Below are 18883 nucleotides of genomic sequence, written 5' to 3'. Positions count from 1 at the left end.
TCTTTCCATTTCACCACAACTCTGTCGAGGAACAGCTGACCCTCCATCCCACCCCAACGCCCCCACTTCTGTACTCCTCCACCCAAGGAGGACACTGGGATGGGTTTCCTTGAATTGTGATTGGCTGTGTGCTGGCCAGTAGTAACAACAGCGCAGAGACACCCAGGCAGGCAATAGCCAGTTGAAAATAGCCAACCTACAAGTTCACAACATGTTGCATCCGCGAAGTGTTGTGAGCTTGTAGGTCTGCTATTTTCCACGCGCGACACCGGCATGCAACGTAGCATAACTTAGGACATATGGAGCTGATTAGCCATAGCAAGGCTGTGATGTCATCCGTGACTGCTTTCTATCACTCCAGCACATAACACGGAGATGAAGCTCAAAGTGTTGACTTGGGTCATCGTGTTGTTAACCATTTATAAAACCATTATTTTATAACCCACTATTTTTGACAATTTTGAGATATATATATATATATATATATACATACACACACACACACGGAAATATGATATAATGACATGCCCAAAGTAAGGATGCCAGGTTAAAAGTTGTTCAGTATTCTCCTCTTTGTGACTATAGTTCCATTGTGCATTTTTGAGATACACAGGACAGGAGTAGGTCTTAAAGCAGTGGTGGAAAGTAACTTTCTAGTACATGTACTCAAGTACTGTACTTAAATACTATTTTGAGGTATTTGTGCTTGAGTATTTACAATTTCCAATACTTTTACTTCTAGTCCACTACATCTCAGAGACAAATATTGCACCTTTACGCCACTACAATTATTTGAAAACTTTAGTAACTTTGTAGATTTTGATTATTACTATATTATTATTACAAAACATGCATTATTGTAGATCTTGTGATTTTTTTTTTTGCATTTGAATACTTGAAATGGGACATTCTGTATAATGAGTACTTTTACTTTTGTTACTTTAAGTACATTTTGATGCCAATACTTTTATACTTTTACTCAAGTACATTTTGAATTCCAGACTTTTACTTGTAACAGTATTTCTACATTGCCGTATTGATACTTCTACTTAAGTAAAACATTTGATTACTTTTTCCACCACTGTCTAAAGGGGAGAAAGAACAAATTACTATTTTGAAGATTAATACTTGAGTCTTATTAAAAGGGCCTATTTTTATTCTGTTGAACTGTCCAAGGGTTCAGTGTGATTGCTTGAGCTGATATGCAACTGCTATTCTGCTCATCTGGCCTTTCAGTGACCTGAAGCCCTCCTGACCCTTGACATCAATTTGATCAGCGGTGTATTTGTCCATAGTATGTGTGTGTGTGTGTGTGTGTGTGTGTGTGTGTGTGTGTGTGTGTGTGTGTGTGTGTGTGTGTGGGGTGGGGGGGGGGCTGCAGCTCTCAACGAGGCCCGTGGAGGTCGCTATTTACTCGTCGTCCATCCCACCTCTGTTCTCAACAGTTCCCTCCTCCACTCATCTTTCCTATAGAGAGAGAGGAGGGGATCACAGAGAGAAAGAGAAAGAGGGGGGGCGTGAGAGAGAGGGAGGAGAAAGTAGAGAGAGAGAGAGAGGGAGGGAGAGCGAGAGAGCGAGAGAAGGAGAGAGATCTGCTCGAGCTTTTCCGGTCTGCTAGCCCTAGTTTCCTCTCAGGACCTTCAGGCTCTCTAGCAGCCAGCAGGAGGGACGCGCAGGCTGTCTGCCCAGGCGAGGATTCGCGGCTTGAGATATTATTGGGTGATGACAATAGCGGCATAAATAATATACTATAGCATACGTGTGTAATCATTTGGTGTCCTCCACACGTCGAGTTGTTCTTACGGGCTGTATGCATGGTGTCGGCGGCGTGTGCTTGGGAATGTCTCCGTACTAGAGCGGGATGGTTGGACCGGTGGGAACGCACAGGGCTCCGGGTCGAGTCCCATCCACAGCGAGCGCCTGTCCACACGCTTCTTCCATAACATCACCACCGCTCCATTGCACACACCTCCACCGTTACAAGCGAGTGCTGCTCGTCCGACTCGTTATTACATAAACCCCAGTGTCTTTCTTTGACTTCATCTCCAGGCGAGGGAACAGCAGAGGGATTTATTTGGTGGGGTGTTAGTGTAGTCTACTGTCTCCACCAGGCTGAGGAGGAGGTGGTGGTGTACTGTAGCAGCCAGACATCGGCCTGGGCCAGACTGGACTATATAGCAGCTGGTTGTCATGGACTGAATGACCAAGGGCCAGCAGCAGGGCAAGAAGGGTGGAAACCTACATTCAGCGGTGATGAGAAGACCAACTCCCCCTCCAAGTGGATCTCGTCGCTGGTGTGCTGCCAGAAGCATCTGGAAAGGATAACACGGGGATACACTTCCCCCAGAAGACTGGAGAAGAATTCACATCTCAAGACAATCTCAGCTTTTACTTTTTTTTATGACTGCTGACTTATGTATTTTACTGTGCAATTACATGGTTTTAACTACTACTGGCACACTAATTGGCCGCTTGCCACTGTGGCATAATTTGAGGTCATGATCATATTACTTGGCACCAGTGACTTGGGGATGTTGGATAATTTTTGCCCTCAGTGCATAAGTTGCCCAATGCTCAACAGTTAAATGACCGCCATCCTTTCCTGACAACCTGAACAAAACACCAATTCTGCGAGGCCTTTCCCTGTGCACTGAAGATGTGTGCTGCCAGGTTTGGTGTGAGCCTCAACGGTTGTGCCGAGGAGGCCACGAATGGCCTCGGAGCCATGGGGTGCCTGGCCACAGCCACCCGAATGCTGGACTGGACGGAGGCTGGACCCCGCATCCTCCACAGCCTGGAGATGGGCACAGTGATGACCGTCTTCTACCAGAAGAAATCCCAGAGGCCCGAGAGAAGAACCTTCCAAATAAGGCAGGACACGCGACAGATAGTGTGGAGCCGCAACCCAGACAAAATAGAGGGCGAGAGTGAGTATAAAATAAATCACATGTTGTCCTAACAGTGCATCCCACACCCCCTCATCTCACACCCCCTCATCCCACACCCCCTCATCCCTCATCCCGCACCCCTCATCCCACACCCCCTCATCCTGCACCCGTCATCCCACACCCCCTCATCCCGCACCCCCTCACCCCCCCCCCCCCCCCCCACAGGCACATAGAGCCAAAGGGCTAAGCGGACAGCTGTGGTCTCATGGATTTGAGCTCATCTGTCCTTACTCCTTACCCAACATTCAGATTTAGTTTCAGTCATAGACATTCTAATCATAGTTATTGGTTGCATTAGAACACTGATATATGACAGAACGTTGTTTTGCTTTTTCTTGAATACAATTATTGTCAATTGTCATGAGTTATACATACTGTAATGATATGTGCTAGGCCTAACATAACACGTGTGTGTGTGTGTGTGTGTGTGTGTGTGTGTGTGGTGTGTGTGCACATGCACGCGCTTGCGAGAGAGTGATACAGAACATCCGGTGTACGGGTGGGCTTGTTTGTTTGCACGTCTGTCTTGTTCGCGCGTCTGCATTCAGTATGCACACTTGGCATGTAGCATCTCTCGCATGGCCAGGGCCAAGCTACCGTATACAGCAGGCAGCCAGCAGCACTCCCCCCCCCCACCCACCCCCCCACCCCCTACCCCAGAGTCCCCCGGCTGTCACGGTCTCCTCAGCAGCAGACAGACAGATCATGACCTCTGCTTCCTCTGTGTCAGCCTCCTTATAGCTGGGTCTCCGAGCCATGCTGGCCTGGCGCACAGTAAGGTCCTAAACCAATGCTCTGGATTCTGCTGTGGAGCTTGCATACGTGCTGGCCGTTTCCCCGTGGACTTATGACTCCGCACCACCACAGTTTACCGCCAGTCTCTCGATGTACCGACAGGCTGGCCGACTGAACAGACCGTCTGTGGCTGTGGGCTCCTGTAAAGACTGCCTGGAGTGGAGTCAAGTGGCGGTGGTGATACTTTGGAGCCGCGGGCGGCTGTACTGTTTGACATTGTCTTGGTGGAGCAGTGGCGTTCTGTCGATCTGTCTGTGTGTCTGTCTGGGGCGTGGAGGCTTTTGTCTGGGCCCTGGATTTTGTGGCCCGAGGGAGGGATTGGTAGCTACAATGGCTGTTAATGCAGTGAAAAACCCACTGCACTCACGGAACGGCATGATAGGGTTTCCTACCGTCTGCCACATGTTATTCCATCTCCGTGGCTTGGGATGCACATCACCGCCTTAAGGGTGATTTATACTTAGTTGAGCACTGGTGCCGCACACCGAAAATAGCCGATCTGCAAGCTCACAACACACTGCAGCGCGTCACGCTGTGAGCTTGTAAATCGGCTATGTTTGGCGTGCAACGCGGCGGGCAAACCAAGTATACATCCGGCATGACTACTTACAGATGAAATGGGTGTATTCAGAGGTCTGTGTGTGTGTGTGTGTGTGTGTGTGTGTGTGTGTGTGTGTGTGTGTGTGTGTGTGTGTGTGTGTGTGTGTGTGTGTGTGTGTGTGTGTGTGTGTGTTTATGCATTTCCTTCCCCGGAGCTGAATGTGATGCTGGGATATAATATTTTCTTTGACACCTGAGACTGAAATATACACTTGTTTTCTCAGCTTATCCCATTCCTTCACTTTGTCTGTTTGCTCTATCCGGTAACCATCCCCCCCAACCCCTCCACCCCCTCGCTCAGTAAGAGGTGTGTGTGTGTGTGTGTGTGTGTGTGTGTGTGTGTGTGTGTGTGTGTGTGTGTGTGTGTGTGTGTGTGTGTGTGGTCAGGGGGGGGTTCTAAGAGCCACTCCACACATCTAGGCCGTGTTTTTGCTTAAGAGCCTAGTCAATTATTTATCTATGATCGTAAACCACACAAACCATACCACTGCTAATCCAGTATAGTGTGTGTGTGTGTGTGTGTGTGTGTGTGTGTGTGTGTGTGTGTGTGTGTGTGTGTGTGTGTCTGTGTGTGCGTGCGCGCTTGTGTGTTTCTACACAATCATACACCGTCAACTGTATTCCCCCCCCCCCCCCCCCCCCCCCCACACACACACACACACACACACACACACACACACACACGCACACGCACACGCACACGCACACACACGTCACACACACCGCCTTCCTCCCCCTCTCCCTGTCTCATTCCCAATCTATGTGATAATATTGATGATTAAACCTATCTGCTCCCAGTCCCACCCGTTCCCACATTCTCTGCCACCTCTGTCCTCTCTCACCACCTTTCTTGTTGCTTCTAAATCTTCAGCCTGTCATATGCTCTGTCTGTCATTGTCTCTCTATGTGTGCAGTTGAATGCTTCAAGGTTGTGTTGTGTTTTGAGTTTTTGGCCACCAACTTAGTCATATCGGACACACACACACACACACACACACACACACACACACACACACACACACACACACACACACACACACACACACACACACACACACACACACACACACACACACACACACACACACACACACACACACACACACACACACACACACACACACACACCCTTCCGCTAGACCTTCCATCCTCCCCCTTCTTTTCCTTCCTTTGTTTTGGGCTGTTTTTTTGGTGTTTATTTTCTTTGTTATTATAATTTCTTCTACTGTTTACTTTAGACTTTCTTCATCAGAACCTTGTGGATAGGCCAGTGCTTTGGCTGATCCCGGTATGCATCATTAGTCTACACACACACACACACACACAAACACACACACACACACACACACACACACACACACACACACACACACACACACACACACACACACACACACACACACACACACACACACACACACACACACACACACACACACACACACACACAAACACACCGCTGGCGTTGTTCTCTGAGATGAGCAGCACTTGGGCAAACACTGAAGGTATCAACCCCTGAGGCACAGGAAGTTCAGGGTTATCAGGGAGCGTCCCACTTCCTGCCTCAGATTGAAGAACCCAGCTCGGGAAAACAAAAGGCTCCGGCGTCTCTCGAGCAGAAGGGGCGAAAAAAAGAAATCAAACAATGGGGGCATGGATTGGACACCAAGCCTGTGTGCACACAAGGCAGTGGATGTCTGCACAAGCTTGTACAGTTTATCCATACCTCAACCCGTTTAGACCTGAGGCCAATTGTATAAAAATGTCTTCTAAATCCTGACTTAAGTTTTCTGAAAAACCTAAAATATTTATTCAAAAAGTTAAAAAAAAAAGTATGTTGCTATATATACTCTACTGTATATAGCAACAACTACACACAGAGGTGTTCCCGTCTTGAAAGGTATAACAACGTATAGTTGTTCCAGGTCTAAATGGGTTAAGTAGATAATAGATATCATATTCAACTGCAATTGACAAATCCATATCCCTGTCATTCACAAGCCTCAATATTCAACTCCTCAACTAGCGTTAATTTATTTTTTTCCGTAACCTCTTGAGCCCTATTTCATACTTCATCGTACGATCGTGCCATGTGAGCTTGTAGTTCTGCTATTCCTGAATTATGATTGGTTTATGGTTTTTAAGAATTTCACCTCTAAATGACATGGCCCAAAGAAAGGGATGCCAGGTTGAAATTGGTTTGTATGACTATAGCCTATTAGACTATAGACTATTTCATGATTCAAGATAACTTCTCATATGTCTTTTTCTATTTTTGATCTTTCCTTATGTATTGTTTCTTTAGGCTAGCGGTAGAAAAGCTGAGATGGGCACAGGCAATGTAGGGGTATCAGAGGAGATGAAAGGGTTTGTATATGTAATTATACCATTATACCATCAACAGGGACTACTAGTTCTCTTATTGCTTTCTACCCTTTATTACATCAAATCTGCAAACAGATCCCAGCCATCTGGTGTGCCGTGATGTCACCGGCAGAACAGTTTGTTTTCAAGTGAGTACAACTACACTGTAATTATCAACGCTTGGTGGTTGAGGTTAGCGGTGCGCACACTGCTGGCCTACAGGAACATTCAGTGATTTGTACCGCGTAACACCACCCTGGCGCCGTGCACTCTGTGCCACGGCCCGATGTCGAGGGGAAAAAAACACAACAGTGGTCTGCGTTGCTGCCTCACTGGCATTCACTTAATAGTGGGAGTATGCCATAAGCTGAGCAGGTACTAAGGTTGTACTTAGTACCTGTCTTGGTTAACCAAAAAGGTTTGCGATAGAAGAACCTCTAAGGAGATTCACATTAGACCTGTAATCCACAGCAATGTTGTGGGTCTTCATCTCCAATCTGTTAACAGGCTAGACAGGGATGAAAGAGAGAGGGATTAGGGTGTGAGTGTGTCTCTCAACTCTGTATGCTGCTGTACATGTCTTTTTCTACATTACATTACATTACATTACAGTCATTTAGCAGACGCTTTTATCCAAAGCGACTTACAATAAGTGTATTCAACATAGGTAGGGAACGAAAACTACTAATCACCAGAAGTTTTAAGTACATTTCCTGCTAAAACAAGCAACCAAGAGTATACCTAGCGCTAAGGTAAAAGTGCAATATATCAGCTACCTACTTTCTTAAACAGATGAGACAAAAATGGCAAAATCCAATGAGCACGAGCTAAAACAAATAAGTGTATCGACTAAACAAGATCCAATAAAACAATACAAAAATAAAACAAGAGTTCGTACGACTAGTTAACAACAAGTAGGCCAGGCAAAGAGGAAGGATAGTGTTTCCTGAAGAGGTGGGTTTTCAGCCTGCGGCGAAAGATGGGCAGTGACTCTGCTGTCCTGACTTCAGTGGGAAGTTCATTCCACCACTGTGGGGCCAGAACAGAAAAAAGTCGTGACCGTGTCGATCGACCAGAAGGACCGTTGAGTGGCGAGGGAGTCAGTCGCCCCGAGGTGGCAGACCGGAGTGGTCGGGCAGGGGTGTGGGCATTGACCAAAACTCGGAGGTAAGAAGGAGCTGTTCCTTTCACTGCTCTATAGGCTAGCACCAGGGTTTTAAACTGAATGCGAGCTGCTACGGGGAGCCAGTGCAGAGAACGGAGAAGGATAGTTGTGTGGGAGAACTTGGGGCGGTTGAACACCAGACGAGCCGCAGCTTTCTGAACAAGCTCAAGAGGTCTGATGGCTGATGCCGGAGCACCAGCAAGGAGGGAGTTGCAGTAGTCCAGGCGGGAGATGACAAGAGCCTGGATGAGCACCTGGGCTGTTTTCTCCGTGAGGAAGGGGCGAATCCTCCTGATGTTGTAGAGGAGGAATCTGCAGGACCGTGTCACTGATGCGTCCTCTCTTCCCCCCTTTCTCTAGTTGTGTCTTTGTGGTGTGTTGTATCACCCCCGCAAGCATAAGGGGGGAAAAAAAGAGAGGGGTGGGGGTGGTGGTTATCGTGAGCGAAGCGTGACTTTTGGCGGGCATGCCTGTTCACTTTTTATTGTCCCACTTCCAGACTAAATGACAGGAAGCAATAAAGGGCGAGACAAACGCACGCAAAAACAAAATCAGAACTGGTTTTGTTGGGTTTTTGTATTCAGCTTTAGGGAGGATGTCGTGTCAAGTTTATAGCTTGTGGCTTATCCGTCCGGAGCACGTGTTTGTGTTGTTTACTCTTCCAAGCGTTTAATTTCTAAGTCCTGTACAAAGGGATTTCTATCCAGTACCTTTTTCAGCAGAACAAAACATGATCTTTGAATGAAAATTCCCTTTGGCAAACAGAGCTCTACGTCGACATCAAACGGAGACCAGGCGGTTGCACTCAGTCTGGGCCAGACTCTGCGCTTGGTGTCTGACTGTGCTTTGTGAGGTTTGCATCTCATTGACTGTGTGTCTGTGTGTGTGTGTGTGTGTGTGTGTGTGTGTGTGTGTGTGTGTGTGTGTGTGTGTGTGTGTGTGTGTGTGTGTGTGTGTGTGTGTGTGTGTGTGTGTGTGTGTGTGTGTGTGTGTGTGTGTGTGTGTGTGTGTGTGGACCGGCGCTGAGCCGACTCACAGCAAAAAAAAGGGCTACGGACAGACACATCTCCATCTGAGTATAATAATCTGGTTCTCTATTAATCCTGTGCCAAATCTGCCCCCTGTCATCTCGGCACACTTCAGGCCAAGATATAAACCAGATTTCTCGTTAACTGCCCGTCCACTGTTTGATACAATCTCATATATAACCTGCTGAGGGTGGCTAACTTTAGCTCCTGAGGATGGCTAACTTTAACCAGATACAGAAAAGTAGAGAGGCTTGGCTATTGCTTTGGGTATTGTTCTCTACAGTACATTGCACTACTCTACACTGCACTACACTACAGTTGTGTAGACTACACCAGTGGTTTTCAAACCTGTCAAGGACAGGTTTGAAAAGGACCCCCAAAATGGACCCCCAAAATGTATTTGGCCGCGGACCCCCATCTCAAAATATTTAGTTCCAGGGACCCCCAGAAGAAAAGATTTGAGTTACAAATGTTCACTTTAAAAAATATATATATTCAAAGATTTGCACAGATTTTCATGATTTTTCAAAAATACAGATCTACAAGCTCATAGCGCGGCACTAGCGTGCCACGCTTATGTCCTGTTTAATTTTTCGGCTATTGTACAAGCCTTGTGAGCTTGTATGTTGACAAGTATTCTCTTACGGGGGTCCTTGTCACAATTGTTTTCCAAATGGGTGTCCACGGCCAAATACATATCAATCTGGGGGTCCTTGACATGAAAATGTTTGGGAACCACTACACTACACCACACTACACTACACCACACTACACTACACCACACTACACTACACTACACTACACTACACTACACTACACTACACTACACTACACTACACTACACTACACTACACTAAAGAGACATACAACGATTTTTTCCCCCTTCAGGCTATTAGAGCACTGAGCAATCAATGACCAAAAGCCAGGTCAAATATCTTCCATCTGTAAAGACCCTCTTTCTCACAACAGAGACCACAAGACACATGTACACAGTTTACCTTAAGTTGCATTATGTATATGTTTTTGCATGTATATTCAGATTTCACTGCACATGCTTGTACGAGTTAATGACAAATACAAGCTTATGAGTATTGAATCTACTCGCTGTTTGGTTTTTGAGATTATAGAGAGGAGAATCTGTTAAGATGATACCTGCGTGATTCAGCTCCTCATGTGCGTGATGCTGCTCAATTACAAAACCGCTTAGGATTTTACTCCTGTAGTGTAAGCCTATATCTTTATGGGTCTATTTGCCTGCCTGCTTGCTATTTCTGTAATAGTGGATAGTATTTACCTTTTATACTTAAAGATACAATCTCTCTCTCTCTCTCTCTCTCTCTCTCTCTCTCTCTCTCTCTCTCTCTCTCTCTCTCTCTCTCTCTCCCCCTCTCTCTTTCTCTCTCTGTCAGTGCTGTATTGCCCCTTGTGTAGTCTCATCAAATTGTAACATCTTTGGAAGTGAATTGGAAGAAATGTGAAATTCATTTCAGTTCAAGTGTGTGGGCCCCAGTAGGCCTGTGTTTGGTTTATTCATGCCAGAACATCTCTGTGTGCGTGTGTGTGTGTGTGTGTGTGTGTGTGTGTGTGTGTGTGTGTGTGTGTGTGTGTGTGTGTGTGTGTGTGTGTGTGTGTGTGTGTGTGTGTGTGTGTGTGTGTGTGTGTGTGTGTGTGTGTGTGTGTGTGTGTGTGTGTGTGTGTGTGTGTGTGTGTACAGTTCCGTGTATTTGCTAAAGACATCTGCTAAGTAAGTCAATAGGAATAGGTTTTCTTTGCGGGTGTGTCAGCTGTGTGGTGACACTGCACGAGTCCAGAGTTTACATCATACTCTGTGGTCTGTTACCCCGGCATAGCCGGTCTCTATTAAGACAGTACTGTGTGTGTGTGTGTGTGTGTGTGTGTGTGTGTGTGTGTGTGTGTGTGTGTGTGTGTGTGTGTGTGTGTGTGTGTGTGTGTGTGTGTGTGTGTGTGTATGTGTATGTGTATGTGTGTGTGTGTGTGTGTGTGTGTGTGTGTGTGTGTGTGTGGCAGTGAAGGCTGCAGCTGAAGCATTCTGCAAGAGAGACCTTTGGCCTGTTGTCCTGAGTGTCTTGCGGCTGACAGCTGATATGTTTATGTGTGCGTGCGTGTGTGCACACATATGTGCACAGTTCCTTGGCAGTGAGGTTTGTGCAGGGTTATGCATGTACACCATGCTAAAGGCAGATTTATGCCGTGCATATTTTGTATTCATGCAACCCTATCCCTCCTTCCCCTCCTCCTCTTCTAGTTGACATACGGGAGATCAGGGAGCTGCGGTTGGGAAAAGGCTCCCGGGATTTTGAGCGCTATCCGGAGGAGGCTCGTAAACTGGACTCCGCCCTCTGCTTCATTGTGCTGTACGGACTGGAATTTCGCCTCAAGACCCTCAGTGTGGCTGGTCAGTATGAGCACACACTGTGAAATCCTCAAGGGGTGCAACATCAAAATCAATTTCATTAGAATAATGTATTTGGGAGATTGAACTTTTGTTATTTAATTATATATATATATTTTTATATTTATATAAAAAATACAGTACCATAAAGGGACTGTAAAGTCTGCAACAGTTAACCACTCTTGACCTGGCATGCCTATGTTTTGTCATTATAAGAAAAGAAAAAAACACTTAAAAAAATTGTGAAAATAGACGATCTGTAAGCCGTTGCTTTTTAAACATACTTACTTTAGTAGGCTACAGAGGCATGGTGCAGCTGTAGTTATACTTATATTTGGCTTTTGTTGAGATTGTGTTAGTGCTCTCTCTCTCTCTCTCTCTCTCTCTCTCTCTCTCTCTCTCTCTCTCTCTCTCTCTCTCTCTCTCTCTCTCTCTCTCTCTCTCTCTCTCTCTCTCTCTCTCTCTCTCTCTCTCTCTCTATCTCTTTTTATATCACCTTCATTGAAATGTGGGACATTGTTGTGTTCATGCGGAATGCAGGACAAATGTTCCATCTTCAAGGTTCAAGGTTGAAGTTTGTTCTTTATTGTTACATCTTGTGTACAGGTACATAAGAGTAAAACATATTTTGGTTCGGCTTCCTTCAGACAATGCAGCAGCATATAATAAGAATAAAAAACAGTAAAAAGATCAAAAAAAGATGCAAAAGTATCTTCGGTACTGTCCTTAAAAATGCAGGACCAGTGGTCACCCTAGCTTTACCTGTCTGTCTTGTGCGGTGCTGCCGTGTCTCTGTCTCTCTGTGTATCTGTGTTGCAGGCCGCGTGCACACACATGTGGCATATGTCACATGTCACAATGTCACAATGTCTCTCTGGTGGTGTGCACGTACGCGCATCATAGTTAAGCATGGTCGCTATGTGTGTCTGTGTTTTTGTACACATAGACACAGTGACAGACAGACAGACACACAGGGGTGAAAATATAATCTCTTGCCTGGCGGAGATAACAACATATTATTTGACCAAATATATGACACAATATGAGTACACTGTAACAGCAAAATAATTACAAATATTTTTAAATCATATTTTTCCACAATGACAATTATCATGATTGCAGTATTCAGCAACATAATCTGGATTGTCATTTTAGTCATGATGGTGCAGCTCTACTAGCAGTGAGTCTGCATACAATACTGTGACTTGGATGTGAGGCTCTAGCTCACAGTGCTACAGATGGCCTGGTGTCACCCAACAGTATACCATGAGGTTTGAAAGAATTACTTACGGTTTACTTTTCCTACTAGCGTTCAGTGAAGAGGAGGTGAACATGTGGATTACCGGTCTCAACTGGCTGATGATGGATACACAGAGAGCCCCAGCACCACAGCAGATAGACAGGTAGCTCTGTGTGTGTGTGTGTGTGTGTGTGTGTGTGTGTGTGTGTGTGTGTGTGTGTGTGTGTGTGTGTGTGTGTGTGTGTGTGTGTGTGTGTGTGTGTGTGTGACTGTTTTTATCTCTTTTTCCATCTGGTAAATGTCCTCACAACGATAGAAGAATGAGGACATTTGGCGGTCACTACTAACTACTACTACGGGTGGTGCAGAGGTTAGAATACTGGCTTGTCATCTACTGGTGGGAACAGGCGATGAGGAAAGAATGTAGTCAATGGAAGTGTTGGTGCCAAATCAACCCTTGAAAACAGGTATTTTGCCGTTTTCTCTAGGGAGCGTTGTCGTGTAAACGGGGCCGAGTCATCATGAGTTCATCCAAAATCTGAAAGAATACCCTTTTACAAGATCATTATTGCAATGTTCTCACAAATTAACTTGATATACCTGTAGTTAACAGGTTTATTGCAGGTTCTTACAGAAACAGTTCCTACAAAGGTCCAACAGAAAGGGGGAGGGGTTCTCACTGCAACCATCTGTTTCCCCCATGGTTTCATAGCCGGTAAACATTTATGTGACAAATAAACGGCCAAATGACATCAACCGATTACATTTATCGCAATAAGCGATAATAACCCATTTCCTAACTCAAATAACACATACAATAACACAACAATAAACAATAAGTGTTGATGTGCACCCCAAGGTATGCTGGGAAGTCAGTCTCGGTCACATTGGCACACCCCTGCACGCTATGCAATATTTCTACAAGGGTTTGGGAGAAAGGCCTGGTTGAACTACACCTTGCAGGATTAGCATTTATTATCAGTGGCATAATAACACAAATGCATCCATACACATATGTTTTTGTTTGTTTGAGAGGAACTTGCTTTGTACTTGAATGGCTGAAAAGTTGGTACCCACACTGCTTGAGAAGAGTAGCAAGTTTAAGTGGGGAAAGACTTGGTGGTAGGAAGCAAAGACAAATATTTGTTTTGGGACAGAAATATTTACTCGACATGGATGTGTGTGGAGGCAGTTTCTGCGGTGTGCGGAGGAGAGAACAGAGAGAGGGGCTGTGACTGCGAGGATGCGTAGGAGAGAATTTTGTTGTTTTCGGCACAATATGAGGGATTGCTGTTTACAAACCTTTTAATAGGACACGGATTTCCAAATTTGTCTGTTTACGAGGCAGCGCAAACTTTGGGACTCGGGGCGTTTTTCCGGCACGCTTTCACAAACACTGCACCGATTTGAAACCCATGCTCTGTCAACACTGTCCCCGTAGTCTGTTGCTATTGAATGAATCCTTTGTGCTCGCCACGGGCTCCAACACACGTCTTTCCTTGTACCAAGGTGTCCACCTTATACCAAACTCTTCCTTTCATTCTTTGTGTTTCTCTCCCTCTCTCTCTCTCTCTCTCTCCCTCTCTCTCTTTCTCTCTCTCTCCCTCTGTTTCCTTCCTTTCCCTCCCGCCTTCTGTAGATGGCTGAGGAAGCAGTTTGAAGTCATGGACCGGAACCACGAGGGCAGGTGGGTAACTCGTCAAGATGCCCGTCATCACCCAATTGTGCATTTTCACAGCAGCCCATGATGGATGTTCAGCGGCCGGGGTCATAGCAGCAGGTGGAATGCAAGGTGAAACCCAATCCAGATGTCATCAAAGACTGCATCAGACCCCTCCCAGAGACCTGCTCTGACCCCGACTCTGCACCCTCCACACACACATGCGCACGCACGCACGCACGCACGCACGCACGCACGCACGCACGCACGCACGCACGCACACACACACACACACACACACACACACACACACACACACACACACACACACACACACACACACACACACAGTCTCTTTCTCTTTTAGAACCTCTCTCTCTGTTGCAGTTACTCTTTAAACACCCAATATAGTTTGTTGACTGGGGTCCTACAGGGCTCTATACTTGGTCCCCTCCTTTTATCCCTCAACACCAAACCTCCCGAAAATTAGCTGATCTACGAGCTCTCAGCACGGCGCGTTGAACCTGCTATTTTCGCCGAACGTTCGCCCCCTCTTTTCGCCCGAATGTTTCGCCTACGCTGACACGCCCAGAGTAGGGACGCGAGGGTTCATGTGCGGTTTGGGTGGAAGCGGCTCCAGCAGCGCAAACAGCCTGCCACCGCCTGATAAGGGACCAGGAAGTGATGCGGTGGGATTGGGAGAGGGCAACTTCCTGTCTACGCGGAAATAATAACAGTAGCTCGAAAATCTGAGCGAAGAAATTGACGGCTGGACAGAACGAGGGAGGTACCTGTAAGGGTGGGGTGGTGGCAGAGATGAGACAAGAGATAGACCAGGCAGGAACGCTCGTGGAAGAGCTCCCCCCCCCTTCCCTACACATAACCGCACAGGTGGACTTCATCTCTGCCACAGAAAGTTGACTTGCAACATCCGTCCACCTCCTGGGTTTCTCTGCATCTGCTTTCCTCTGCTTCTTTACTCTCTGTGTGTGTGTGTGTGTGTGTGTGTGTGTGTGTGTGTGTGTGTGTGTGTGTGTGTGTGTGTGTGTGTGTTTTGTTAATCAGCAAAGTGATTGTCCATGTGGCATTCGTTTACCCTAGAAAGAGGGAGACGGAGGTAGAGGTAAAGACATCAGTGTTGTGTGTGAACAATCTGGGTGGAAAAGAGAGAACGGAAGAAAGCAAAGATATCAGTGAGAGAGAGAGAGACCACGCTCTGTCCAAACATTTTAATTTATATCCATGGGTTTTCAAAGGAGAATGCCTTCTTCACTCGTCTTTATTGAGCCTCCTTCGGGATTTCATCCTGTCGTTCAACATAATATTTTACCTAAAACTTTGATTTTAAACATTAAGGCTAAAGCTGCCTAGAGCAGTGGTTCTCAAAGTGGGGTCTGGGGACCCCCAGGTATCCGTGAGGGGGTTCCAGGGGGTCCCCAGTTAAATGACTGATTGATAGTCAAGAACCAAATGGACTCTTATCAATCTTTCACTCTTCAGAGTGTACAAACAATTTGTACAAATTAAATCATTTGTACACGCTCAGAATTATGGGGGTCCTTGGCCTAATGCATTAACCAACCTGCCGGTCTTTGATTTTAAAAGGTTTGAGAACCGCTGGTCCAGAGAGGGGCTGAGGAGAATGTACTCAGCTTTATACCTTCAGTAAAGGAGATACGCCCCCCCCTCCCCCCTGCTCTCCAGCCATCCCTGTTGAGCCCAAACAATGAAAGCCTCACAGAAGGCGTTTTTTTTCCTCTTGCTGCTCACTGTGGAACAGTAGAAGCCAAACGGTACTTCCTCTAGCCACGCAGCGCCATCTCCTGGTGAAGAGGAGACATGAAAACAGCTTCCATGCTAGCCACTTCTAAGCCTTAAGTGGGACAATCATTGTCGCTGTGTGTGTGTGTGTGTGTGTGTGTGTGTGTGTGTGTGTGTGTGTGTGTGTGTGTGTGTGTGTGTGTGTGTGCGTGTGCGTGTGTGTGTGTGTTTGTGGGGGGGATTTAAGTCAGATTTAAGAATCGGGGATGGTGGGTGGAGTGGGGGGGATTGGGAACCACTGTCCGAGTTCAGTGGTTCACAACCTTTTCAGGCCACGACCCCCCAAAATAATCATATTTGAACTGGGAACCCCCCACTCTGATAAGCGCTTGGAATGTAGGAGTTGAGGCATTACATTTAGTTTGACTTGGTTCCACAGATAAATACAGTGAAAATAGCTGGGAGTTGTGAGCTTGTAAAGCGGCTATTGTCCCATTTTTTGCCTCTTTCCTATATTATTTGACAATTTGGCCAATGTTTGACCAGTTTTTGTAGTTTAGTTTGTTGATTACTTTTGATGCAGCAATGGTCTTTTTTTCCTCTGTGTTCCCCTCACTGTCTGTCTGTCTCTCTCTCTTTCCTCCTGTCCAGCATCACAGTGAAGGACGTGAAAGCTCTTCTTCCTCAGGTCAACTATAGAGTCCCCAACACGCGCTTTCTCAAAGACAAACTTCAGGTGGGAGCAAAACAACACATCAGATCAGATCCAAACTGGTAACCACTTGAATCCCAGCATCCCTATTATAGGGGGGGAACGTTTGCCCAAAATTGCCAATCTTCAACCTTGTAGATCGGCTATTTTTGGCAACAAAAAAAATGTGGTCCAAGTACAGTTGTAACTCAAGTCCGTTTCTCTAAGACGAGAGGGTTAAGTGTTTAAAGACCTGTTATAGTTGGTTGCAAGTGCAGGAACAACAGGGATGAGCTATTCAAATGGAAGAAAAAAATATATTTGCTAATTCTGATATAACACACTTTAAATCTAGTTTTACTAAACCCTGATTACCTCCAATTTAGACAAACCTAGACTGTTGACTGTTGAAGTTCAGTTATAGAGATTCCTTTGTAGGTGACAACAAGTGTTAGTAGTTGATGGTGATCTATGATCAGTTATGATAAAATAACAGTCCCATTGTCCAAGTGTTTATTGTCGAGTTATAACAGCACCATTTGCCAAAGCATGTTTTTAACCCCATACATATTACTGAACCTGATTCTGATAAAAAAAGTTCTCATTAACGTTAATATTACCACTTGTACTTCCTGTCTGTGCAGGAAGTGGAGCCCAGGAGTGATCTGTCATACCCCAACTTTGCACAGCTTTACAGAACGCTGATGTTCGACGCACAAAGGAGTGTGAGTAAGAATTTGTGTTTACACACGCAAGTGCACGCGTATAAAAAAAATATGTATAATGCACTTTACATTCGAAACAAATCTCAAAGTGCTACGGACAGGGTAAAACATTTGCATAAAACATCACAAAACAAAACAAAAAGATTATGTAAAAGGTGATAACGCATAGGAGAAAATAAGTGTAGCACAAAAGAAACGCTCTGTTAAAAAGGTAGGTCTTTAGTAGTCCTCTTTTAAAAGCATCAACAGATTGCGGTGCTCTCAGGTGGTCAGGGAGGGTATTCCAGAGTTGAAGAGCGGCCCGAGCAGAAGGCCTGGACACCCATGGTAACCACTAACCCTAACCCCAACCCTTACCATTGCTCCCTGTTCCCTCTCTCTCCTGTTGGCGCCTGACTCCTCCCGTCTGCTCCTCCCGTCTGCTCCTCCAGATTATCGAGCAGCTGGAACTCTCCTTCCCCCTCAGGTGAGCATCTCCTCCAGCCTCCTGCTGCTCCTTTCACTCTCCCTTGTTTTTGTCCTCCCTGTGCGTCAACTTTCTCCTTTAACCCAGTTGAGACCTGAGGCCGATTCTACAAATGTCTTCTAAATCGTAACAGTTTTCTGAAAAACTTGCGTTGCCATATCAGTGGTTCTCAAACTTTTCATGTCAAGGCGGACCCCCAAAATGATACGTATTTGGCCATCGAACCCCATCTGAAAATATTTTGTTCTAGGGACCCCCCAGAAGCAAAGATTTGAGTGAAAATGTTTTGCTTAAAAAATAAAATATATTCAAAGATTTGCACAAATGTGCGCGATTTAAAGAAAATAGCAGATCTACAAGCTCATAGCGCTGCACAAAGTGACGCACTATGAGCTTGTATATCTGCTATTTTTGAATAGCCAAACTATAAAATGTGGTTAAAGTGGTTAAAATCTAAAATGACTCAGATTCTTTCCCGGTTTTAATGGGTTAAACTGACACACCATCTCTGTAGTACAGGACAAGAACATGGGTTGTTAACCTCTGCTACATAATATATTACATTGAATTGATATAATAGTAAATATAAGGTCTAATTTGAGATAAACAACAACAACAATGTTTTCTTCTTTTCCTTTTAATTTATCGCATTATCTTTTTCTCACATTCCAGCTGCACCTCTCTCTGCCTCTCTACCACTCCACCTTTCTCTCTTCTGCCATCTGGCAGCTTGGCAACTCTCGCTCTCTCTTGTCTCTCTTCCTCCCTCCCTTTCTCCATCTCTCTCTCTCTCTCTCTCTCTCTCTCTCTCTCTCTCTGACATCACTGTGCTCTAAATCATTGTGTTTGCAGGAATGTGGACAGGCCAGAGCTTTGTCAGATCTCTCTCTACGACTTCCAGAAGTTCCTACAGATGGACCAGAAGGTACAGACAAAAAAAAGAAAACGCTTGCCTCTCTTCAACTCCGATAACCAGTGATGGATGAAGTACTCACATGTGCTACTTAAGTAAAAGTATCAATACTTC

General features: G+C 45.6%; 1 protein-coding gene across 1 annotated transcript in view; it reads left to right on the top strand.

Annotated features, from left to right (window-relative positions):
• The first annotated feature begins 1589 nt into the window (after positions 1-1589).
• The window catches only part of LOC311052642 (1-phosphatidylinositol 4,5-bisphosphate phosphodiesterase gamma-1-like), a 36998-nt gene continuing 19704 nt past the window's right edge, over positions 1590-18883 (top strand). The window contains exons 1-8 of the mRNA XM_084067712.1: positions 1590-2927; positions 11167-11316; positions 12623-12716; positions 14193-14240; positions 16626-16710; positions 17310-17390; positions 17822-17856; positions 18709-18781. Coding sequence (XP_083923838.1) covers positions 2657-2927; positions 11167-11316; positions 12623-12716; positions 14193-14240; positions 16626-16710; positions 17310-17390; positions 17822-17856; positions 18709-18781 — 837 coding nt within the window. The 5' untranslated portion in view covers positions 1590-2656. The remainder of the gene's footprint in view (positions 2928-11166; positions 11317-12622; positions 12717-14192; positions 14241-16625; positions 16711-17309; positions 17391-17821; positions 17857-18708; positions 18782-18883) is intronic.

This window comes from Gymnoscopelus microlampas (genome assembly GCF_963454915.1).
Source record: "Gymnoscopelus microlampas genome assembly, chromosome: 9".
NCBI classification, from domain to species: Eukaryota; Metazoa; Chordata; class Actinopteri; order Myctophiformes; family Myctophidae; genus Gymnoscopelus; species Gymnoscopelus microlampas.
The sequence above is the reverse complement of the archived record's forward strand: the minus strand, read 5'-3'. Positions and strand labels throughout refer to the sequence as shown.